This window comes from Drosophila kikkawai, chromosome 2L, assembly GCF_030179895.1.
Source record: "Drosophila kikkawai strain 14028-0561.14 chromosome 2L, DkikHiC1v2, whole genome shotgun sequence".
Classification (NCBI taxonomy): domain Eukaryota; kingdom Metazoa; phylum Arthropoda; class Insecta; order Diptera; family Drosophilidae; genus Drosophila; species Drosophila kikkawai.
Genome location: NC_091728.1, coordinates 30488435 through 30515704, shown reverse-complemented (window position 1 = coordinate 30515704; position 27270 = coordinate 30488435). Strand labels below are relative to the sequence as shown.

Here is a 27270-nt window from a genome sequence, read left to right as displayed (position 1 = left end):
GCAGAGATCGTATCGATCTGTTCCATGAACTTGGCGGCACACCTTTCATAAATGGAATAGGTGTCGTCGTATTTTGCCTTGAGGGTAGGCAAGGTGTCTGCAGCGCCCTCGAAGCCAACTGAAATTAGCTCTGAACAAGCTTCGTACTCTGTCTCGACCTTATCCCATAGCGCTCGGACTTGGTCGAGATGAATTTGGCAGGTGTATTTGGATGGAGTGGGTGCTGCTGGATTGCAGACTCTGGACTCGAAGTGACTCAGACGGTCACAGATCAAAGTAAATTCGTTTAAAATTGTAGGAGCCATTTTGGATTTTTTTTTTTTACAAAAATGTACTGTCGAAGTTTGATTGGGAATTTAGGAACCAATCGGACTCGTAATAATTATTTTTGCTATAATAATTATATTTTTGGAAAATTGTATTTTCTCCCTTGGAATTTAAAACGGAAATATGCAATTTAATTTAATAATTCCGGTCAGCAGCGAATAATATACGGTCACACTAGTGCGGATACGGAAGCGCACTTGGATTTCTAACTTAATTCGTTAGTTGGAATTTTAATATAAAATAATTTAAAATTATTTTATTTGTCTGGTCTTATTTGATTGACCGGTGCTGTATTTCGGAACCAATACGTGTGTATAGTTGTGTCCCCTTGTATGTCTGCAACTAACAAGAGGTCATTGTAGGAGGGGTTCCCAGGCAAGAGTAAACACAGGTCGGGATAATTTCCAACGTTATAATTATTATTATTCACTGATTTACTTTAAACTAGATATATATATGTATGTACAGATGGGTGTGTATTCGCAATAGATAAGGCGCTAGACCGGCGGCGTGCGTTCAGCGGCGTTTGCAAAATCAGACCAATTTTTCACCTCTCTTCCATTCTCTTCTTCCCGCATCGTATGCACTGTCCAGCGACGAGTGAGCGATCGGCTGATCGCCACTCTCCCGCACAGTGGGACACGCAGCAAAACTGAACATGCCGCCCGCCAATGCTAGACCTAGCATGAGACATCTCCGCGTGTCCAGTCCATCCTGGGGGTAGTAGGCGGGGCAGAATCTAGCATGGAGACAAGAGACAAACGGTGTGCGCAAGAAATAATTTATTATGATTGAGGTGTACGTGAGAGCGCTTAAGAACGGATTGGCAGTGGACACAGCTTCGACACTGACCGCTTTAATTGGCCTTGCTTGGTTTTAAGGGTTACCACCCGGACTAACGCATCCGCCCCTGGGTGTAACTCGACGACCCGTCCTAACAGCCACTGTGAAGGCGGGAATCGGTCATCCTTGATGATGACAAGGTCGTTCAACTGCAGACCTTCAGCCTCATGACACCACTTCGGTCTCTGCTGCAGATGAGCCAGCCAGTCTCGACTCCAAGCCTTCCAGAAATGGCGAATCATTGACTGCTGGATAAGAAACTGCTCTGCGAAGGACTTGGACTGGACATGGAGTCTCCAATTAGAAAATGAGCCGGCGTAAGCACCTCTAGATCGTCAGCATCGGCTGTGAGAGGGCACAGCGGCCGCGAGTTGAGGCATGCTTCTATGCTTATGAGCACCGTAGATAACTCCTCATAGGTGAGCCGTCGATCGGCGATGATCCTCTTAAGGTGGTGCTTCACCGACTTCACATTGGCCTCCCACAGCCCGCCAAAGTTGGGCGATTGAGGTGGATTGAAATGCCAAGTGGCACGCTGCGCAGCGAGCTTTGGGGCTATGAGCTTCTCGTAATCCTCCTGCAGCCTTCCAAATAATGCCTTCATTAGATTATCCGCGCCGATAAAGTTGGTTCCGTTGTCACTGTATAAATGCTGAACCATCCCTCGCCGCCCGGTGAACCGGTCTAAAGCCAGTAAGAAATGCTCCGTGGTGAGACCCGTCACTGCCTCCAAGTGTACAGCCTTCGTCGCCAGACAAATGAAAACGGCTATGTATCCCTTGTAGAAGCTGGTTCCTCTCAAGCGCGCTGCCTTCAGCTCTATAGCGCCTGTGTAGTCAACTCCCGTCGCCAGGAACGGTCGATTAGGGGGGTTGACCCTGTGTAGCGGCAGGTCTCCCATGAGCTGAGCCGAGGTGGTTGGCCGGGTGCGAAAGCACCTCACGCACTTCCGCAGCACCCTTCGAACTGCTTGCCTCCCTGTCAGTATCCAGAACCGCTGGCGAGCGTGGGCCAAGGTCAGCTGCGCACCTCCGTGCAGAGTCAAAGTATGCGAGTACCGTATTACTAGCTCTGTAAAAATATGAGAACTTGGGAGGATTATTGGATGCCGACGTTCGTATGATAGCCCCGAATGGCGCAATCGCCCCCTCACTCGTAAGATTCCCTCCACCACGATCGGTGACAAACTCTGAAGCTTGCTTTTGGAGGGCAGCCGTTTAGAATTCATCAATGCGGCCAGCTCAGACGAGAAGGACTCCCTTTGAACAATGCGCACGATGGCGAGTAAAGCATAGTCGAGCTCCTTAATGCTTAGGGGACCGGTACACCTCTCTCCTTTGCTAATAGCATTGCTTTTGAACCGAATTATAAATGCTGTGACTCTTATGGCCTGGCTGAAACTGGAAAACCTCTCAACCAACGATGGTTGCGGAACGGCCAGGTGAACGCGTACCTTGTCCGCCTTTGCCTCCAGCGCGGCATCGTGTATGTCGACCTGCCCGATCTCCGTCGAAGGCCAGTCATCTTGCTTGCGTGTAAGCCACTCCGGGCCTCGCCACCACAAATCAAAATCCTTTAGCTCGCTCGGAGGAAGCCCTCTTGTCGCACAGTCCGCTGGATTCTCGCTAGTACCTACATGTCTCCATTGCGATGGCGACGAGTGGTCCAGAATGAAGGCGACCCTGTTGGCAACGAACGTCTTCCATCTATTGACGTCCCCGTGCAGCCAATGAAGAAGAATCGTGGCATCCGTCCAATAAAAGGTCTGGATGGGAAGGTCATTTAGCCACCTAGCCGATGTAAGCCATTTCACCAACTTGACGGCTAGCACTGCACCACTCAGCTCCGTTCTTGGTATGGTTAGGGGTTTAGTAGGGGTAACCTTTGATTTTGCGGCCAACAGCGAGACGTAGCACGCTCCATTCCCGTGCTCGAGCCTTAGATAAGTAGTAGCTGCATAGGACGTGGAAGATCCGTCACAAAACGCGTGCAGCTGAGCTGATACTATGGATCCTGGGGAATAATGAATCCACCGCTGTATGCTCAGGCCGTCTATCCCCAGCAAGCCGTCCCGAAATGCTTGCCACCTTTCCGCAAGAGCCTTAGGAACCTCGTCGTAGCGCCGTTGTCCTGCGTTTTCTTAGCCATGGTTACCTCCTTCAATATTAACTTTCCCGAGATGATGACTGGCGCGATGAGACCTAGCGGGTCGAACAGCCTCGCTATGCTCGACAGGATCGTCCTCTTAGTGAAAGTAGGTGGTATCTCAAAATTGACCTGAAATTTGAAGCAGTCCTTATTGGGGAGCCAATACATTCCTAACGCCTTGATCGGATCCGCAGCATCCCAGTTCAGAGGTGTCCGACTGCATTGATGCTCTGGCGGAATCGATTGCAAAAGGCTCTCTTCGTTGCTGGACCATTTCCGCAACTCCATGCAAGCGGATTTTATAGCACCCGATACCTGGGCCCGTTTATCCTCCGCATCTTCTATCGTATGCCCACCGGAAAGAATGTCGTCCACGTAGATCTCGTCCCTTAATACTTCTTCCGCCTTAGGAAACGAACACCGCTCATCCTTCGCTAATTGTTGAATGACTCTGATCGCCATGAAGGGTGCCGAAGCCGTTCCGAAGGTTAGCGTTGTCAACGCATAAACGTTGATGGACCCATCCGCCGCCCGCCATAAAATCCGCTGATATTGGGCGTCTTCCGGGTGAACATCGATACACCGATACATTTTCTGTATATCCGCCGTGAAAACAAAACGATATTTCCGCCAGTTGAGAATGACTGCAGACATGTCGTTTCGAAGAGTAGGCCCAGTCCACAAAATGTCATTTAAAGATCTTCCATTGCTAGTCCTTGAGGAGGCATCGAAGACGATTCGCTGTTTGGTTGACTGAATTTCCTTCTTAAAGACAGCGTGATGCGGAAGTACACAAGAGGCTACATGCCTGTTCGCGGCCGTACTCCTTACTGTGCTGCTTTCACTGCCCATTGCCGGCGCTATTTGCTCGAACGCGAAGTATTCCTTAATCTCATCCACATATTTGCTCCAACGGTCTGGATTGTTGGACAGACGCCTTTCCATCTGGAGAAACCGATTAAGCGCCATCTGATGAGACTTTCCCAAGACCATGGTCGGATCGAGATAGGTTTTAAAAGGCAACCTGACCACATAGCGGCCATCCGGTCGACGCACGTGGGTCTCCTGAAAAAACGACTCGCACCAGAGGTCCCCCTCCGTCGCTATAGGGCGATCAGGAACTGACTCGACTTCACAGAAACGCTTCAGCAATGCCTCCGTGTCCAGCAGCACTCGATGACAGCGCAATTGTGTTGCTTCTCTTACTCCTTCGGCACGACCCGATAGAATCCATCCGAAGCGTGTATTCTGCGCTATAGGCTCGCCGGGCAATCCAATCCTGGTGTCTGGCAGCATGATTTGCGCCAACATGTCCGCTCCTAAGATGAGATCGACTCTCTTCGACCGGGCGTAGCTCGGATCCGCCAGAGGGAGCCCTCGAATATGATTCCAACGCTGCGGCGTGAAGCTAAGGCTAGGCAGACAGGAAGTAACTGAATTGAGAACATATGCTGAATCAACCTCTAGAGAAAAATTTGGATTAATAATACTATTAACTTCGAAATTAACTGTATACTTGCAACGACGACCGCCCCCTGGGCCCACCCCAAAAATCGATGCTCGGGTATTGCACCGTCTCAGATGCAGGGACTGTACGACGTGCTCCGAAACTATGGTTGCCTCAGATCCTTGATCGATGAGAGCATTTATGACCGCTCGTAGCCCGTTGACCGGGCAATACGAGCAGTGGCGAGGAGCACATTTCGGGAGGACCCATTCGCCGAAGTTGCTGAATAGCATCTGTAAGATGCGTCCGGATTCTGGCCCGACGTTGACTGTAGGCCCTGCTGAGGTACGGTCTCCCCAGCTGCATCAGGATGCGTCGCGGCAGACCGAACTGGATGCAGCGGTGTGTGGCTTGACGATCGGTCCTGAGCCAATGCTGGGAAATGCAACAGCGTATGATGGCGCTGGCCACAAATTTGGCAGCTCTTATTGCTGGTACAGCGGGAAAGCGCATGTGCTTTACTCAGACAATTAATACATAATTTCGCCCTAGTGACTATGTCCTTCCTCTTATAGCAGTCCAAGGCCAGAAAGGCGGCACAACGACGCAGGATATGGTCACCGCTACAGTGATAACAGGAGCTATTCGGGCGCCTTGAGTGCTCCTGTGCATTATGCACTCGCACTCTCTTGCCTGGGTCGGCAGATCCTGGGCCATTATTGGAGTCGTACGACGAGCTTCGGTTCTCGATCGCATCCATTATGACCAGCCGATCATTCAAAAACGATTCTAAATCCTTATAAGTGGGAACGGTGGCACCGCTCCCTTGGTGGTGCTCCCAAGCGCTGTGGGTCTCCTTGGGCAACTTCGCTGCTATGTAATGCGCCAACCAGTGCTGCCGTTCCCCGTCCAAGGCTTGGACGCGGCGGAATGCAGCCAGGCAAACATTGACCGTGCTCAGCATCGACCGTATGGAATCCGTATTATCCTTTTGCAGCCTGGGCAACGCGTATATCGCGTTCATGTGGTGGGAAAACACTAGACGAGGATTGTTGTACCTTTTAATCATCATTCCCCATGCCACGGCGTAGTTCGTCTCCGTGAGCTGCATTTGACGGATGTCATTATCGCGCCCTACCGGCAACGATTCCTTCAGAAAATGTAACCGCTGTACGTTACTCAAATTATTGTTGTTATGTATGAGGCTCGTGAAAGCGTCATAGTAGCCTGGCCAGTCCACACACGCACCGGAAAACTTGGGAACTGACATCTGTGGCATGTTCAGTCGCACCTCCGGATCAGCGGCTCCACTTGGCAGTGGCTGCAGCTTAGGAGTCTCGGCTTCAAGTCTATCCAAATCCTCTGCGATGGCACAATAGGCGTCCATATAACGCTCCTCGAACTCCGACTGGAAATTTTTCACGGCATAGCTCGATTCCGCAAACCCTTCTAGATTCACGATCACGGCATCAGTCTCCTGGAACGCGCTCCTTAGCTCTTCCACTTGTTGCAACCGCTTCTTTAAATACATTCTCGTTTTCCTCGATTGTGAATCCTTTTTAAAATTCAGCAGCGTCGATTTAAGGGATTGGGCCCGATTTGCCTGTAAGTTAACTAATTGCTCGAAAGTTGGAGGATCCGAAACAGTTTCCATGCTGACGAGTGTAAAACCAAAACAGCGCAACTCACCACCCCAAATAAACATGTAAAGAAGATATCGGTAAATTCTTGTCTCGCACACAATTTGTCACTTACTCCGTTTTGCACACAAGATTTCACCCCGAAGCCACTCAAAGAAACCAAAAGAAGAGAGCGCCTCCGTTCCTTGACCTGCCGTTGATGCGCTTATGTATCGCCGTCTTCTTTTCAGGCAGTTCGCCGAGCCGACTTGCAAACTTAACGCGGCCGCGCGATCTAACGGAATCTATTTACACCCAGTAAAATCGACTTTAAATTTTCACAATTGCAAGGTTCCCCTCATGGGCCACCATGTATAGTTGTGTCCCCTTGTATGTCTGCAACTAACAAGAGGTCATTGTAGGAGGGGTTCCCAGGCAAGAGTAAACACAGGTCGGGATAATTTCCAACGTTATAATTATTATTATTCACTGATTTACTTTAAACTAGATATATATATGTATGTACAGATGGGTGTGTATTCGCAATAGATAAGGCGCTAGACCGGCGGCGTGCGTTCAGCGGCGTTTGCAAAATCAGACCAATTTTTCACCTCTCTTCCATTCTCTTCTTCCCGCATCGTATGCACTGTCCAGCGACGAGTGAGCGATCGGCTGATCGCCACTCTCCCGCACAGTGGGACACGCAGCAAAACTGTGTGTGTATATTTGTGCACTTGCCGTATGCAAGTGCAAAATAGCGGAGATAAGGAGAGGCGGAAAAAATTGCCAAATATCGGAGCGTCGTATGCAGACGATTATGTATGTATGTAAATACGTATTGCAGCTCAGAATAGAGCGAGGGAGTAAAAAACAACAATATATGTACGAATTAAATAAATTTGTAATTTTAGTAGCTGCGGACAGTTATTGTTGTAAATTTGTAAATATAAGTTTCGGAGTGAAGTGGACTGTATTTGTAGTATGTATGTAATGTAAATAAATGCTAGCGGGAACACAGTAAACGAGAAGGAATTAAGAATAATTCGTAATTGGAAAGTTTTACTGTGGCTTAGGCATTTATTTAAACAAACATTTTATGAATTTTGGAACCCGTAGATCTTGTATAGAAATTATTTGGATATAATTTCTCGATTTGGGGAAATGTCAATGTTGACAGCGATTGTAGTTTTGTGGAGTGGACTGTATTGAATATGTATGTAAATGTAAATAAATGCTAGCGGGAACACAGTTAACGAAGAGGAATTGAGAACTATTGGAATTAAATTCTCACTGTGGCTATTGCATTTATTTACACACACAATTTGGATTTCGGCACAGATTTTGAAAAATGTAGAAAACGAATATTTTGGATTTGGAATTGGAACTTCTTATGCTGCCGTAGTGTCGGATTAATCGGACTTGGATTTAGACAATAATCATACAGAGAGATTAAGACGAATTGAGCTTCGCAAAACCTAACTGTATGACCGGCAGCAATAATATATTTGAACTAATCTTGTGCGGTTTTAAAGCCACCGGAGCTGCTGGTAGATGCGACGAAAAATCCGGCTCTGATGGACCAAATGGTGGAGGGGGGCGGGCGGCTTTAAGCTGAAATGCACTCGAAATAAAATAATAACACGTAGACTTGTCGGGGTTTTACGCGACGTGCGTCGATATGTTTATTGTAGTAGGAGTAAATTGGTACTGGTCAATACAAAAGAAACTAAAGCTAGGGAGAGCGGATTGGAAGCTCTAGGACTGGAAGTCCGGAGGAAGAGGGAGAGAAAAGGAGAGCGTTCGGGATCACACTGCCTCCCGAAATTGAGCGCCTTTCTGGCGTGAACAATGCTTGTCCAAGTTATTTGAAAAATGCCTACTTAAGCGCATAATTCCTTATCTAGGAGCTCACAACATCATCCCAGCTCATCAATTTGGCTTCAGAGAAAAGGATTGAACTATAGAGCAAGTTAACAGAATAACATCAGAAATTCGCACAGCCTTCGAACATCGAGAATATTGCAGCGCAATATTTCTAGACGTCTGAAGCATTCGACCGCGTTCACTCTCAACAGACAAACATGCCCTCCGCTCTACCTGAACAGCACGCAGATCCTCGAAGTCAACGTGGTAACGTACCTGGGCGTCCACCTGGACAGACGCCTAACATGGCGAAGCCTCCACTGGCTCATAAACTCCTGATCGCCCCTGTGTCTGGACTACAAGGTCCTGCTCTACAACCCCACACTGAAGCCAATATGGACGTATGGCTCCCAGTTCTGGGGGAACGCGTGCAGTACCAATCTAGACATCATACAGAGCGCACAATCAAAAATCCTGAGAACTATCACTGGGGCACCGTGGTATATTCGCAATGAACACATCCACAGGGATCTCGGCATTCCTGCAGTTAAGAACGAAATAGAAAAACAAAAAGCGTCGTACAAGGAAAAACTCTCCGCCCACCCTAATCCTCTAGCAAGGGACTTGATACGAGTTTTCAGAAGAAGCCGTCTACTACGTAACAACCATCCAACCCAGCCATAATTAGTCAGAGCCATTTACCCTGTACCAGTCTCATGACTGCTAGTTAGGTAGTATTGTAAGATTTGATAGACTTATTGTTAGTCTCATAAAAAGCAAAGCCTATAAAAAAAAAAAAAAAAAAAAAAGATTCGTTAAAAATTGACTGAGATAGGACGGTCGCCAGCTCGAAAAACGTAGTTTTCCAGAAAACGCGTTTACAGTTTTATGTTTGCTCTATAGCTCCTTTAAGTCGGCTCGTAACTTTTAAACTATTACGTATTTCGATTTGATATTTTAGTATGATATTCTAGACACTTAACATAGAGAAATAGCTGTATTGCCCGTCCCACCCCTTAATAAAACCTCTTTTTATGCCCTTGCAGGGTATTATAATTTCAGTCAGAAGTTTGCAACGCAGTGAAGGAGACGTTTCCGACCCTATAAAGTATATATATTCTTGATCAGCATCAACAGCCGAGTCGATCTAGCCATGTCCGTCTGTCCGTCTGTCCGTCTGTCTGTTTCTACGCAAACTAGTCCCTCAGTTTTAAAGCTATCTGAATGAAACTTTGCATATAGTCTTCTATATGCTCTCACTGCTATATATGTCGGAACGAGCCGGATCGGACGACTATATCATATAGCTGCCATACAAATGTTCAATAAATTTTTAGAACAAAAATTATAACTTAGCTGTTTTTCAACATATGTGCACTATTTTTTACATATGACCATTTTATATTATTTCTGAATTTTGGTAAAAATTTTATGAAAATCAGACGACTATATCATATAGCTGCCATAGGAACGATCAGGAAATTAATAGAAAAAAATTATAACTTCGTTGTTTTTCAACGTATTTTCATCTACTCTGAGATATAGTCTTATTTTATTTTATTATTATTTTGGTACGAATTTCATAAAAATCGGACAACTATATCATATAGCTGCCATATAAACGATCGGTAGATGTAGATAAAATATAAAGCTGGGAATGCAAAACTGTAACTGTCAAACTGTAAACATAATAAGTATACGTAGGTAAAATGTAATGAAATAATATCTGCAAGGGTATAGAAACTTCGGCGTGCCGAAGTTAGCTTCCTTTCTTGTTTTTTATTAATACTTGTGTATGTTTTCTTAGTATATGTTTTAAATTTTATCTGCAACTTTTTACAACTTACTGACTTATGCGCAGTTATGAACGAACGCATACTTTGTGTTTTGTTGTGATCGTCATATTCGTTTATGCTTTGAAGTCTCAATTGCTCCAATTGTGAATTTTTAAATTTCATTTTTATACCCTTGCAGGGTATTATAATTTCAGTCAGAAGTTTGCAACGCAGTGAAGGAGACCTTTCCGACCCTACAAAGTATATATATTCTTGATCAGCATCAACAGCCGAGTCGATCTAGCCATGTCCGTCTGTCCGTTTTTTCGCAAACTAGTCCCTCAGTTTTAAAGCTATCTGAATGAAACTTTCCATATAGTCTTCTATATACTCTCACTGCTAAATTTTTGTTATAAAATATAATATTATTTTCTGATGTTGATGACAATTAGGAAAACTTAGCGTGTATTATTTCTGGTATTTGAAACCCCCGCCTCCTTTTCCTCTCCTCCTCCCTCCTTGACCAAGATTTGCAGCCGTGTTTGGTTTCTTATTCACGCGACGCATTTTGGCAGAAAATCCTCACTCCCTGCATGCTTGATCCTAGTACTCAATTCCCATTGCGTCCGAGCCCATCTGGAGGATTAGATCCCTGTAGGCTCCGAGACCATCCGAAGGATTAAATCCCTGTAGGCTCCGGGACCAACCGGAGGATTAGATCCCTGAAGGCTCCGAAGCCATCCAGAGTACTAGATTCCCGTAGAATCCGAGCCCATCCGGAGTATTAGATTCCCGTAGCCTTCGAGCCCATCCAAAGTAGTAGAATCTCGTAGGCTTCTTCGCCGCTGCGCGCCAGTCGGCGTTTCCACTACTAGCCCCTGCCACCAGCAGGCGCTGGTAGCGAGCCTTCCCCGAGTTTTCTACCAAGCAGTGCGATCGCCGCTCCTCACCAGACGGCGCTCTTGCCAGCAGCCATGCCCGTCAGAGGACGTTAATAGCCAGATTTCCCGGGTTCCAAACCAAGCAGTGCGATTGACGAAACTGCCAACGCTGCCCGCCAGACGGCGCTCGGGACCAATACCAACCCTACGCGAAGTGAATTTTGCGCAACCTTTGATCCGAACCAGACACTGTCTGCAGAACAACTAGCGCGGTTAGCCTCATTTCTAGGCGTATTACCACCCTCACACAACTTCCTACTACAGGTCCAACCCCTTCTATATACATTTCTTGTATAGGCTCCTTGGCCCCGATTGAGGTACTACTCCGGCCAGAGCTATGTGACAGTGTAAATAATATATATGGTAATAAGGTAACACTAAGAAACTATCTAATGTAAATATTGATAAGAAACTGTGCAATTCGTGAAAGAATAAAATTTGTTGCTCAAGTTTTTATTATTTTTTTAAAACAAAGTTGCCCTGCTAAGTTGATATCAAGACGAGCACCCAATTTATTTTTTTCACGAATAATTCACAAATAATAAACGGCAAATTCTGCCAAAAAAATATTTTGGAAATGTTAAGGATTTCAGAAGTTGTCCTGCTAACTTGATATCAACGAAGCAGGGCAACCATATGTTTTTAAAAAATAATAATAAAAACTTGAGCAACAAATTTGATTCTTTCACGAATAATTAACGACAAATTCTGGCTAAAAAAGATTTTGAAAATGTTGAGGATTTCAGATTTCGCTCTAATGCATTGGGTCTACATATCGGTGGTGCGTCCGACTCTGCTGTATGGAGTCTTAGTGTGGTGGCAGGCCATGGAGAAGAAAACGTATAATAAGCTTATGGAGAGAACCCAGCGGCAGGCACTGCTCTGCATATCAGGGGCGCTGAGGTAAACCCCCACCAAAGCACTCGAAATCATAATCGGTAGATATCCAAGCGCAACTGACAGCAGGAAAGGCGGCACAACGTCTGGTTGCATCAGGAAACTGGTCGCTACAAGGTTTCGGGCACAGTTCAATTGATCGGTATATATCCAGTACATCTGACTACATGATACCCAGAACGTGCCCGGATGTAAACACAACAGTATTCATGGGACCAAATGACTGGAAGTCAGGCCAGGACCATGCTCAATACCCCAATATATACACCGACGGCTCCAAGATGGAAGGAGGAGTTGGAGCGGGCATATACTGTGCAGACCCTGAAATGAGGCTGTCGTATAAGCTACCAAGCTACTGCAGTATATTCCAGGCGGAAGTATTCGCCATCAGGAAAGCAGCAGAGCCTGCGCAGAGCATAAACCGTCCACATGAGGCGGTCAATTTGTTCGTAGACAGTCAAGCGGCGATAAGATCCATGCAATCATCAGCGGTCAGTTCCAAAAATGTACTGGCAAGCAGGGAGTCACTAGATAGCCTAAGCACGACTATGTCAGTGAGGATCTACTGGGTTCCCAGCCACCAAGGCATAGACGGTAACGGAACCGAGGACGAACTTGCAAAGGAAGGCGTTGGACTGGCGAGTGAAAGAACAGAAAACGTCCCTATCTCCCTAAGAACGCTCTAAAGCGAGCTAGAGAGACGGGGTGACGCAAGCGCAAAAAGCAGGTGGAGGAGTAATTCCGCAACCTGAGAATATCAAAAATCATGTGCTAATAGCACAACGAGAAACTCACCCACTACGTGCTGCATCTTCCGCGGAAGGACTGCAGAATGTTAGTGGGTATTCTTACAGGTCACTGCCTGTCTGCTGCACATGCAGTCAGGCTGGGTATTATCGACAACGCCAAATGCCGGAAATGTGATGAATCCGAGGCAATCGAAACCTTGGAGCATCTCATTTGCAAATGTCCGGCCCTAACGAGGGCAAGAATGAGATACCTAGGCTCTCCAGTTCTGGCATCGCTAGAAGATGCCTCTAGGAGAAAGCCAGGCGAACTCCTTGCCTTTGCGAAAAACACCTTGATATTCAAGGATCTCGAAACCCGCATAAATAGTCTCTAGGTCTATCCAGGAGTTTCCCCGGATAGCAATGGGCCATATTGGCCTATGTGTGGCCCCTCGAGGGCCGTCCGGTTTAACCTAACCTAACCTATTGAAGATTGCCTAGAGTATTTGGAAAGGAAATGTTGTTTTTCGTCGGTTTATTTTAAAAGCGGATTTCATCAAATAGAGGTAGAAGAAAAATCCGTGCCGTATACAGCATCCGTTACCCCTCAAGGTCAGTATGAGTATCTAAGGATGCCTTTTGGATTGATTAATGATCCTGCAGTGTTTCAAGGAATTATATCAGATTCATTTTCAGATTTGATAAGAAAGAAAAGCCTAGTAATATATATGGACGGAAAAGTTATTGCGACAAAGACAAGTGATTTTGGATAACTTTTGGATCTCATTAGCGAAAATAATTAAGAGATAAACAAGAAGAAATGTATATTTTTGAAAAAGGAATGTTAATTCCTAGGATACAGCGTTAGAAAATATGGGATGAAGCCTAGTGATTCTCATTTAGAAGCCTTTGAGAAATTTCCCTGTGCCACAGAATGTTCATTCCCTTCACTCCTGTTTAGGATTATTTTCGTATTGAAGCCGTTGACAGAAGTATAGAAACAAGAAAGGAAGCTAACTTCGGCACGCCGAAGTTTGTATACCCTTGCAGATTGGTTTCGATGTTTATATTATAGATTTAAATGCTGAAAACACTCACAAAACAGAGGTTCATTACATTTTACCTATACTTATTATGTTTACAGTTTGACAGTTACCGTTTTACATTCCCAGCTTTATATATGGTATTTTATACATTTACCGATCGCTTCTATGGCAGCTATAAGATATAGTTGTCCGATTTTTATGAAATTTTTACCAAAATTCTAGAATAATAAAATAAGCTTATATCTCAGAGTAGATTAAAAAACGTTGAAAAACAATAAAGTTATAGTTTTTTTTCCTATTAATTGCCCGATTGTTCCTATGGCAGCTATAAGATATATTCGTCCGATTTTCAAGAAATTTTTATCGAAATTCTGAAATAATATAAAATGGCCATATCTTAAAAATTGTGCAAATGTTGAAAAACAGCCAAGTTATAATTTTTTTTTCTAAAAATTTATCGAACATTTGTATGGCAGCTGATATGATATAGTCGTCCGATCCGGCCCGTTCCGACATATATAGCAGTGAGAGTATATAGAAGACTATATGCATAGTTTCATTCAGATAGCTTTAAAACTGAGGGACTAGTTTGCGTAGAAACAGACAGACGGACGGACGGACAGACGGACATGGCTAGATCGACTCGGCTGTTGATGCTGATCAAGAATATATATACTTTATAGGGTCGGAAAGGTCTCCTTCACTGCGTTTCAAACTTCTGACTGAAATTATAATACCCTGCAAGGGTATAATAAGAATGTTATATGTTATAATATATTTCTTAATGTTTCAGGATACATTTCATATTTGTTTGCAATTCAAATCAGGGACAGCAGTGAAATGTGTTGCATATATGTACATATGTGTTCGAATGAATAAAAATCCATCTACTGAGATAGCGAACGGTGATAGGGAACCGTGAAGATTTACAAAAACAACGACTTTTGGCGCAGGTACCCAGCACATTGCCGCGATCTCGAGTTTGCGACCCAAGCGGTCTAGCTCGCACATCGTACCAAAAACAAGAACAATATTAAAGGGAACTGCGCGGCTGGCGTTGACTTCTGCGCTAAAGAAAAAAGTTTGGATTTCTTTTGCAGTCGTTTTTCTTAGCGGATATAAATGCACGCAAAAATGACTGAAGATATTGAAAGCTCCAAACTTTAGATGAGATATTTCTTAACAAAAATTAATAATTTGGATCTAATGCAGTGCAATCGATTTTGACGAATTAATAAACACAAATATAAATTTTTGACCAATTAATAAACAAATATAATTAATTCTACTCAAAAAGTGTTTGTCAGAGTATTTTCTCTGATCGCACATTCTGTGGGGCGCGTGGATGCGACGCGTCGCGACGCTGGGGGTTGTTGTTGTTTTTTTCTGGCCGAGCTGCTACCCAAACCGTTAGATCATGTGCGCGTCTCTTTTTTAAGTGACACCGACTGCAATATGCCCTGTTCCTATCTCAGTAGATGGATTTTTATTCATTCGAATACATACATATATGCAACACCTTTCACTGCTGCCACTGATATATATAACATTCTTATTTTTATCATCAAACCAATAGCGAATATGCCTATATTGTTAGGGTACCTAGCGCGAAAAGTAGCAAAAGACTAAATATTCTTGCTGGGCCGAAATGAAACGATCGCATACATGCACCCGTGTACGTGAATGCATGAACACGCATACATGTAAATGCCTGTCGCTAACAGCTAACAGGGGGCCCGTCGCTAACAGCGGGCCTGTCGCTAACAGAAAACAGCTAACAGGGGGCCTGTCGCTAAGAAATTTTTGTGTCCATTTTCGTTGTATGAAATGACCAGTCTATATGTTGTATGGTTAGTGAAAGTAGTCAGTTTAGTGATGATGAAGACTTGTTAGAAAACTTTGAGGAGAACCATAGCGACAACCTGTAAGAGAACCGTAGTGGCAACTTGTTAGAAAACCATAGAGACAACTTGTGTGAAAGAAATAGTAATGATATTAGAGATCCTTTTAGAGATCCGTAGAGATATCCCTATTGATAGGATGTTATCCGATAACCTTTATGAAGATCCCCTAGAGAGAATACGTGTAATGTTAGAAGAAAGCTGTCGTGCAGAAGAAGAGTATTAAATTGTGAAATTTATTGTGAGAAAATTAATAGGGATTACATGCACAGTAGTAAAAAGGACTGGGGAGATGATAATTTGGTGTTTCGTGAGGACGCGTTTCTAAGATCAATACCTTTAGTTGGAGTTGTAGGGGCGACACCTGATGACGTAGACCTGATTTTACAAACGGAGCAAAGGTGTATAATTTCAAAGAGAAAGCATCTCCTAGTTGTTATTGATTTTTTTTCCTTAAATTTTTTTTTTTTTTATGATAAGTGTACTGTTTCCTTGTTCTGTAGAAACTTAATCTAACGAGAAATAAATAGAAAGTCTATATGGAGTCCAAAGTTGAATCAAGGAGGAATATAAAAGTTGTTATTGATGCTTTTACTAAGTTTGTTAAACTCCTTCCCGTAAATACCACTAGTACAAGAGAAGCGCGAGATGCGTTGAGTAAATATAATATTTTGATTTCTGTAGTCGATCCCATAGGATTATATCTGGTAAACCACCTTTTGTCAATTGCGAGACATTGAGCACAAAAAGGTAGCCACTGGAGCCCCACAAGTTAATGGCCAGGTAAAGCGAGTAAGCCGGGTATTAACGCCAATGCTAGAGAAATTATCAGAACCTCTTAGTCAATCCGATTAATACAAATTACTTAATAAAGTGGAGTATGTTCACAGTACTACCCAAGTAGCGCCTAGTGTCTTATTGTTCGGAGTAATACAAATAGGACCTATAGTTGATGAGCTTTCTGAGTGCTTAGATAATAAATTGAATAGTGAACCTCGAAATATTAAAAGCATCCGAAAGCACGCACCAGTCAATATTCAACATTCCCAGAAGAGAAATGAAGAATCCTATTGCAAGGAGATTATGTGGCCATAAGAAAAGTAGATACTTCAGTAGGAATTAATAAGAAGTTTGCCCCTAAATACCGTGGGACCCATAAGATAAGCTGTGTATTTGATAATGACCGATATGAAGTTTTTGATGTTGATGATTGCCAGCTAACTTAATTGCAGTTTAAAAGGATTCTTGAACCGGCTAGACTTAAGGGGGATATACATGTAAACGGTGAAAATTTAGACATTTTTCGTGAATTTTTTAATGTAGGAAATAGTCAAGCAATTTTCGTGAAACTTTGCAGATAGTTAAACGTAGAATCGGAGATAATAAAATAAATTTGTTATAAACAATATTTTAAAAAATGGCGGAAAATATGCCGCAGCGCCTCAAACGTTGAGTTTCCCGGCTATGGACACGATAGAGAACATAATTTGTGTTGTAAATCCTCAAATAAAAATTTTTTGTATTCTTTACACCTTTACCTTCTATTTGAACCTAAAAAACCAAAAAGAAATTATGACAAAAAAAATTAAATTTAGTTTTGAAGGGAAAAATGCTATTTTCAGGAAATCAGATCTCACTTCCCACCCTCTTAAAAAATGGTAATACTAATTTTTATTACCCCCAAGTAGGTTCAAATAGAAGATAATTTCATGCTGATCATAATAATTTTTGATTCTCTAGGGATGTCGAAAATATATCAAAATTATTATTATTGCAAGACGTTGATGCACTATGTACAGTACATATCAAGTGGAACTTGCGACACCAAGCACGTGCTTGTTCTGTTTGCAATTAGTAAACGCGAAGGACTTAAAAAAAGGATGCGGGGAGACTACTACTGGCGTACTGCCGGATTGGTTGCTTGCAAGCGTAAGTAGGTTAAGATTGACGTTTTTAGTTTTGGGAGGCTATCAACGTTAGATATTATTGTGTACAAATCGTTATAATTTGCACAGAGGATGTCAATATATCGATATTTTTTGCGAAAAAATAAATATTTTTATCGTTATATATTTTTTTAATAATTATCATTTATCATCGATATTTTTTTGAGATTTTTTTGATATTTTAAGCGGTCACACTTTTTATCGGGACAAGGAAAGAAAACATGTTTTTGTTATCTCTCATATAAGATACTGTTAAAGCCTTAGTTCGGCGGAAAAAATGAAACTGAAACTAAAACAAGAAAGGAAGCTAACTTCGGCACGCCGGAGTTTGTATACCCTTGCAGATATTAGTTCATTACACTTTACCTGTTTATGTTTACAGTTTGACAGTTACAGTTTTGCATTCCCAGCTTTACATTTTCTCTAAGTCTACCGATCGTTTCTATGGCAGATGAAAATACGTTGAAAAACAACGAAGATATAATTTTTTTCTAGTAAGTTCCCGATCGTTCCTTTGGCAGCTATAAGATATAGTTGTCCGATTTTCATAAACCTTATACAAAAATTCTGAAATAATATAAAATGGCCATATCACAAAAATGATGGAAAAATTTTGAAAAGCAGCCAAGTTAGATTTTTTTTAATTAATTTTTTTTTATATAAAATAAATTTTTGTTCTGACTTGGTTTTAATATAAATACAAGCAAATGAAAGTAAAAATAAATATTATTTTGTTTCATTTATAAATAAATATAAAATAAAAATCTAAAAATATAATTAAAGATCGTATGTGGGTTAATGTTTAGTGGTTATTGCTTAAGCAACTTGAAATTAAAAAAAAAAAAAAATAAAAATAAAAATAAAAATATCAAAAATATTTGATATATCGATATTTTTTCTGATATATCAAATATCATTTTAATATTTTGTTTCAATAAGAGATATCATCGATATCAACAAAAGCGAAGCACTTTCTATGCATTTGTATAACCTTGTAGGGTATTATAATTTAAGTCAAAAGTTTGCAGCACATTGAAGAAATAGCTCCCCTATAAAGCATTCACATCCTATATTCTTGATCAGCATTACCATTCGGAAAATTTTTAGACAAAAAAATAAATGATTACTTATAAGACGGACGGACAGAGGGACTCGGCTTTTGCTGCTGGTCAAGATTCTAATTGTTTATAGAATCGGAAATTACTCTATTACTGCGTTGCAAACTTTCGACCATACCCTGTAAGGGCAAATAAATAATTATAACATCTACTTTGAGACATAGCCATTTTTTATTATTTCAGAATTTCTGGTTTATGTATATTGGCCGACTGTGTCATTTAGCTTCAATTGGAACGGTCCGGAAATCAAAAGAAACTAACTTCGCTGTATTTCAACATGTTTATACCCTTGCAGGGTATTATAATTTCAGTCAGAAGTTTGCAACGCAGTGAAGGAGCTCTTTCCGACCCTATAAAGTATATATATTGATCAGCATCAACAGCCGAGTCGATCCAGCCATGTCCGTCTGTCCGTCCGTCTGTCCGTTTCTACGCAAACTAGTCCCCCAGTCCCTCACTGCTATATATGTCGGAACGGGCCAGATCGGACGACTATATCATATACCTGCCAAACAAATGTTCAATACATTTTTAGAAAAAAATTATAACTTGACTGTTTTTCAACATTTTTGCACCATTTTGAGATATGGCCAATTAATATTAATTCAAATTTTCTGTTTTAATTTTATGAAAATCTGACGACTATACCTTATAGCTGCCATAGGAATGATCGGGAAAATAATAATACAAAAAATTATAACTTCGTTGTTTTTCAACGTATATTATTCTACTCTGAGCTTTTGTTATTATTTCAGAATTTGGTATACATTTTATGGAAATCGGATAACTATATCATAAAGCTGCCTTAAAAGCGATAGGTAAATGTAGAGAAAATGTAAAGCTGGGAATGTGAAACTGTAACCGTCAAACTGTAAACATAATAAGTATAGGTAAAATGTAATTAAACTCTGTTTTGTGTGTGGTAGGCTAGATACACATTAGGCCCGCTGTACAATGTATTAGCATAGGATCAGTATGAAGCCCATTGTGCCGAAGAGGCATACAAGATAAAATCCCCGTTAGAGTTAAGTATAATACTGTCATCTCTGTCTATCTCGCACATTAGCATTAAGGGATAAATATATACACCTATCTCGCTTACGCATCGAAAGGTATAAGTAGAGGAAAAGAAATGACACCGCGACATTCGGTAGCTTGCGTTGGATAAGAGAAGTCGAAAGTGTTTTAAAGAACAAAGATTATATTATACTGATTCATTTTGGCGTTTACATGTGTGTTTTCAGCATTTTATTTATGCTACAAATTTAAAATATTTTCTTTTATTTTTTTCCAAGTATTTAACTAGAATGGTTAGCTTCCTTTCTTGATTTTTTTTTCTGTAATCGACAATTCGCAGCTTAAAACTATGTATTTCTGATTTCTCATTAAAATATTTACACAGTTATGAATGCGAAGAAAACCCTTAAGGGGGTCTTCTCATTGGGCAACTTTTTTTTTCGATTTTTTTTTTTGCATTTATTTATAGCTTGGGATGTTGTGTATATGTCCCCAAAAGGATTTTTAGAAATTCGAAAAACTTTAGAAGATACAGCCTTTTTTGTGAAGGACCTTGGTCCTCGCAAAATGAGCTTTTTTCAAACTTCAAACGCGTTTATCTCGAAACCACGTTTTTCGAACTGGCGGCCATGATATCTCCAGTTCAACTGAACCGATTTTCATGAAACAAAGTGGAATCGACGCAGAATTGTCACCATTCTCGGGTGACGGAACAGATTTTTTTTAAAATTTTGTTTTCTATTTTTTTTTACACTAAACTACAAAAAAAAGCCCGAAATCGGATATATATATTTTTTTTTTTTGAATGGCCGCCATTTTATTTAAAAATTTTTTTAAAAAATCTGTTCCGTCACCCGAAAATGACATCTATTCTGATTATAACCCCGTTATTTTTTTCATCTCGGACCCTGAATCGTGGCCGCCAGGACGACAACTTTTTTTCCACCACCAAGTTTGAAGTCTCATTACTCTTTGAACAACCCTCGTATCGAGGCAAAAACAATTTTTTTTTATTTACTTTGAACATTTTTTAATACAATAAATAAAAAAAGTTTTCAATTATTCTTTACGTTTTCAAATAAAAATTTTTTTAAAAAGGGTCCAAAAAACGGTGTTTGAATGAGAAGACCCCCTTAACTTAATTTGTTACCTACTAATGCAAACAAATTTTATAACTATTACCAAACAAAAATATAAATAATTTTTGCAGCACAAGAACCCTGACACCGAAATCATATTATTTTTCAAAATTTTGTCAAACCAGCAAAATGAAATGTTCATTTTATACATGTTATTGCATCTATATATGTATACAAATAAAATCGTTCTTACCTTTGCTTCAGTGAAGTCGTAATCTGGCTCAAATGATGCGTTTAAAGTTGCAATTAAATAAAACAATGTTTTTCTAGAGATGGTATCACAAAGAGTTATGCCCTCATCTCCTGATTGGCTGTTGGTCCGACGAAAGTTAGGTGAAAAGTCGGTCAACGTTTGAGGAGGCGATAGTGCCTGAAGGTCATGCCCATGAGTTTCAGCCGTAAATCGCTTATACAAAACTTTTTCAGCTGCAACCATTTTACTAAAAATAAATACAAATTCAAATGGAATTTAATTAATTTTATATAGAAATACTTCTCCGAAGACAGAAATCACGCCGATTGTATCCTATATATAGGGGAGAGTGGGGTTAGGTGAACCACGGGGATAGATGGACCACAACAAATATTTCACCTTCTGTCATGATTTGGTGCGCCATCTTATGTGTGTTGCTTACTTAGTCCATATTCTAACCTCACACCCACGCACAGTCGCGTCAAACGATTGTTGTCGTTTTTATCGCTAATCGAAGTTTGTATCGCCGTTGCAGCTTCAATTGTGACCTAACGTTTTCTTAAAAAAATTTTATCGTGCTTCGCCAGTGGCATTGAACTTTATAAAATTGTATTTTATCGTAAGTAGACGCAAATTATGATATTTTCACAGATAGCTCACGCAGTTTAAATATTTCATATTTTCTTCAAATCACTTCTAATTGGCTAATGACTTGTGGGGATACATGAACCACCAGGACTTACGAGGGTACCCAAAGGCTAAAACACGAAAACAGACTCGGGGAAGAAAACGAGGAAGGAGTACCATTGCTACAGACTAACCGCAGAAAAATTGATCGCGGAAAAACGCAATCAGAAAACTCAAGAAAAAAGAAAGAATAAAAACAAAAATAAGAATAAATAGCAATATTGTAATGTTTGATTTCATGCTGTAGAGGTGCAATGTTTATATTCGAACAGAAAGAAGGCATGCACAAAGAAATAAATTACATTTTTTTTTATACAATTGCAGTTTTTGTGCTATCCTGATAGGTGGTTCAACTATCCCCACGGGTGGGGATACCTGAATCATTCAAGACAAAAATTTGGAAAGCAAATAAACTTTACAAAACAAAAGATAGTATTTTTGCATAATACTTAATATCCAAGGAATGTGGGCTCTTTTAGATTTCTATATACAGCAGACCCTAAGTCGAATTGTTCAGACATAATAATGTTAATAAAAAAAAGTGGTTCACCTATCCCCACTCTCCCCTACATACATATATATAATAATATATGTAATATAAAAACAAGAAGGGAAGCTAACTGCGGCACGCCGAAGTTTGTATACCCTTGCAGTTTGCAATTGAAGAATTGAGCCATTCTTGTTAAATTAATAAATAAAAAAAAGGAAATATATGTATATAGTTGGTTACTAAGTGCAAATTTGGAATGCTTGTTGTCATGGCAACAGAATTATTCGGCATGCTCAGGTATTTGTTGCCCTGTAGATGTCGCTGGCGCGCAGGCGCAATGACAGTTGAGCCGGTAACAGGACAAGGACAGAAGACTGTCTGTTACTGAGTGAGGTCTGTTCGTCTGTCGCAACCATTGGAAAGAGTGAGAGAGACAGCTAGATATTGTCTAGGATTGTCGTCTGAGTGAAAAGTGAGAAAAGGTGAAAGGGCCACAGGAAAAGTGGAGTGATGACAGATGCGATTTGACTGCGCAGGCGAACAGAATTCGCTGGCTCAACTTCGGTGAAATTAAATAACGGTTATCTCCGACACATACATATGTGATATAAAAACATTATGATTTTTGTTACGGATAGTCCTCGCAATTACCTTCATATTCCATATTTTAGAAAATTTGTATCTTCATTGGTACCCCTATAATTAAATAATAAATCATCTTAAAACTGCATTTGGAAGGAAAAAGCTATAGAGATATTGGCGGAATCTTAGGTCGCGCACACTCTTCAGTGCAGAGAGTCATATATAATTATATTTCGACCGGTTCTATACTTCCCAAGCTCCGAGAAGGCCGCCCATGTCGTTTAACAAAAAGGGAAAAAAGGAAAGTAGTTTTTACGATCCAAAACAATCAGTAATTGACTTTCCGAGAAGTGCAGCAAGAGGTGGTTTTCGTCGGTTTTCTAAAACCGTTTCGTACTCGACTATCCGAAGGATTATAAAAAAAATCTGGATTCATGAGCCCTACTTTTCCAAACAACAAATCGAGAGAAACGAATTCAATTTGCAAAGGACCATATTTCCAAGCTTCCAGAGTTCTGGAAGTCAGTAATTTTTTCAGATGAAAGCAAGTTTTGCATATTTGGAATAAAAGGAAAAAAGTTAATCTGGCGCAAGAGCGGAGAATCCCACGAAAAGCTGAATTTACTTCCAACTGTGAAACATGGAGGATGTGGAATAATGATATGGGGTTGTATGGCAGCTAACGGCGTTGGAAATCTGCACTTCATCGATGGTATTATGAACCATAAGATATATATTCAACTGTTAAAGGATAATTTGATCCATAGTGCAACCAAACTGGGGCTACAGAACAAATTTATCTTTCAACAAGATAACGATCCCAAGCATACAGCTCAAAATGTCAAGCTCTGGTTGCTGTATAACGTGAAAAATCAACTTAAAACACCGCCACAGTCTCCAGACCTGAATTACGCAGCGCACAATTACATCCAAAGCAATGCTAAAAACCATATTGCAGCATGAATGGGACCAAATAGCCGAAGCTGAGACTGAAAAGTTGGTTAATTCTATGCCAAAGGGTCTCGCCGAAGTCCTAAAACGGAAAGGTTATCCAATCTCTTATTAAAATGTTATTAAATAGTCAATAAATGCAACTATAATCAGCTGTACGCAAACTTTAGAAAGCATGTTATTTTAAGGGGTTATATACAGTTGTACCGCGCAAAAATATGAAGTTTTGTCGATTTTTTTTCTGACACCATAAAGAATATTTATTAAAAATGTTTTGCCGGCGTTGTTTAGTACATCTTTCTGGGTACTTATTAAAAATATATTAAATAATAAAAAAGTTATGGCCGAATTCCAAGATCGTCTTTTTTCGATGGTGACTTGCGGTGGACATCATATCCCGAGAACGGTTCATCAGAAATAAAAAATTCCAAAAAATTTCGTTAGTATATTGAATTGCCTTGTCCGTGAACGAAGGATTTGTAAAAATGTTGATTTAAAAAACATGACGGTTTTAACAAAAAATGACCTCTTTAAGGGGTAAAATTTTCGATTTGTATGCTCTAAAAAAGGAAAAATTGAAAATCCTTCGTTCACGGACTAGTTTTTCTTATAATAAATAAGTGGTCAAAATTTGGTGTTGATCGGATTAATAGTTTTTTAGTAATCGTGTCCACCGCAAAGGTAATTTCGAAAAAACAAGATTCTGAGATAATCGCGTTTAAAGTTTCAAGTTTGTTCCGGCCGATGTGCAGGTAGTGCGCTATAAATAGCTACAACTTCGGTTCTAATGCTCCGATCGTTATGAATTTTTGTGAGAGTATTCTCAACAGTATATACTTTAAGAATATGCAATAAAAAAATCGATTTTTTCGACTATCACAACTGTATATAACCCCTTAAAAGGTTTTGGCGAAATACGAATTATAAAGGTACCAAAGAAGATAAAAATTTTTTAAAATATGGAATATAAAGGTAATTGCTTGGACTATCCGTAACAAAAATCATAATGTTTTTATATCACGTCTAGACTTAGATTTTACCTGTCAAAATGACAAGTTTAACAAGAAAGGAAGCTAACTTCGGCACGCCGAAGTTTGTATACCCTTGCAGATTGGTTTTTAATTTTATATTAAAAATTTAATTGCTGAAAACACATACAAAACCGAGTTTTTAACATTTTAACACATTTTACTTTTGACAGCTACAGTTGTATATACCTGCTTTACATTTTCTCTACATCTACCGATCGGTTTATATGGCAGCTATATGATATAGTTGTCCGATTTTCATAAAATTTATACCTAAATTCTGAAATAATAACAAAAGCGCATATCTCAGAGTAAATGAAAATACGTTAAAAAACAAGAAAGGAAGCTAACTTCGGCACGCCGAAGTTTGTATACCCTTGCAGATTGGTTTTGATATTTATATTATAGATGCAAATGCTGAAAACACTCACAAAACAGAGGTTCATTACATTTTACCTATACTTATTATGTTTACAGTTTGACAGTTACAGTTTTACATTCCCAGCTTTACATATTTTATACATTTTCCGACCGCTTCTATGCAGCTATATGATATAGTTGTCCGATTTTTATAAAATTGATACCAAAATTCTAGAATAAAACATACGTTGAAAAACAACGAAGCTATAATTTTTTTCCTATTTATTTCTCGATCGTTCCTATGGCAGCTATATCATATAGTCGTCCGATTTTCATAAAATTTTTACCGAAATTCTGAAATAATATAAAATGGCCATATCTAAAAAATGATGCAAAAATGTTTAAAAACAGAAAAGTATTAATTTTTTTCTAAAAATATATCGAACATTTGTATGGCAGCTATATGATATAGTCGTCCGATCTGGCCCGTTTCGACATATATAGCAGTGAGGGACTGAGGGACTAGTTTGCGTAGAAACGGACAGGTGGACAGACGGACAGAAGGACAGACGGACATTGCTAGATCGACTCGGCTGTTGATGCTGATCAAGAATATATATACTTTAGAGGGTCGGAAACGTCTCCTTCACTACGTTGCAAACTTCTGACTGAAATTATAATACCCTGCAAGGGTATAACAACGAAGTTATAATTTTTTTCCTATTAATTTCCGATCGTTCCTATGGCAGCGATTTTCATAAAATTTTTACCAAAATTTTGAAATAATATAAAATGGCTGTCTTAAAAATGATGCGAAAATATTAAAAAACAGGCAAGTTATAATTTTTTTTTCTAAAAATTTATCGAACATTTGTATGGCAGCTATGTATATGATATAGTCGTCCGATCCGGCCCGTTCCGACATATATAGCAGTGAGAGTATATAGAAGACTATATGCAAAGTTTCATTCAGATAGCTTTAAAACTGAGGGACTAGTTTGCGTAGAAACGGACAGACGGACGGACGGACAGACAGACATGGCTAGATCGACTCTGCTGTTGATGCTGATCAAGAATATATATACTTTATAGGGTCGGAAAGGTCTCCTTCACTGCGTTTCAAACTTCTGACTGAAATTATAATACCCTGCAAGGGTATACAAATATTTGCCCTGTACGCAAAGATATGACGATGAGTTTATGTACACAGGCACATAGACATTACATTTATACTTACATATACACTCAACCGCATATCTCTGCGTACACCCCATAAAAATTTCAAATTCAAACTTCAAACCCACACCTTTCGGCCATTTTTCAACATTTTAACCAACTTTTTTTTCGTAACATAACTTTATTTAATTGCCTTTAATTACGTATTTTTTTTAGAATTTTTTAACCATGTCTTATGATTTAATTTTAATTTTAAACTTAACGCTATGAAAAAGTGTACACGCAAAAGTCTGCGTACAGCTAACTAAAAACTACTTAAAGCCTATTATTTACAACTTTTTATATTTAGTAAGGTATCCATTTGCCTTTAGCACCTCCGTAAGGCGCCTCGGCATGGAATCCATTAGTTTTTTTGACTCCTCGGCTGTAATTTTGCCCCATTCCTCCACGATGACATCCTTGAGCATTTTTTAGATGTTATGGTGTGTTTCCGGATCCTTTTCTATATTAGATCCCATAAATGTTCATTTGGGTTGAGGTCAGGACTCCTGTGGAGGTGTTCGCAGCAAATTTTTAGCATTATATAGAAGCCAAAGCTTCGTATAATGCGCCGTGTGCTTGGGATCGTTGTCTTGATGGAACCAATATTCAACCTACACCATAATGCCGCTCACTCCATGCTTTACCGGGCCCACTAAATTTTTCTTTTTAAAGGCTTCTCCGGTTTTTCGCCAAGTTTAAAACTTTTCCCTTTATTCCGAAAATGCAAAAATTGCTTTCATCGGAAAATATGACCAAAAAACGGAATGTTTTAGTGTGGCGAAAAACCGGAGAAGCCTTTAAAAAGAAAAATTTAGTGGTAAAGCATGGAGTGAGCGGCATTATGGTGTAGGGGTGTATGGCAGCGAGCGGCGTGGAAAATTTGACTTTTTTCGAGTGAATTATGGACCAAGGAGCCTATATCAACATTTTAAAGAAAAAATTTTCAAAAAAGTTCTGAAAATTTGGGGCTAAAACATGAATATTGGTTCCATCAAGACAACGATCC

The 27270-nt window shown here is 40.3% G+C and overlaps 1 protein-coding gene across 4 annotated transcripts in view; it reads right to left on the bottom strand.

Annotated features, from left to right (window-relative positions):
* The window catches only part of Maf1 (repressor of RNA polymerase III transcription Maf1), a 38139-nt gene that overhangs the window by 7634 nt on the left and 3235 nt on the right, over positions 1–27270 (bottom strand). For all 4 annotated transcript variants that reach the window (XM_041777483.2, XM_041777482.2, XM_041777481.2 and 1 more), the window contains exon 3: positions 20949–21195. In XM_041777483.2, the coding sequence (XP_041633417.1) occupies positions 20949–21195 (247 nt within the window). The remainder of the gene's footprint in view (positions 1–20948; positions 21196–27270) is intronic.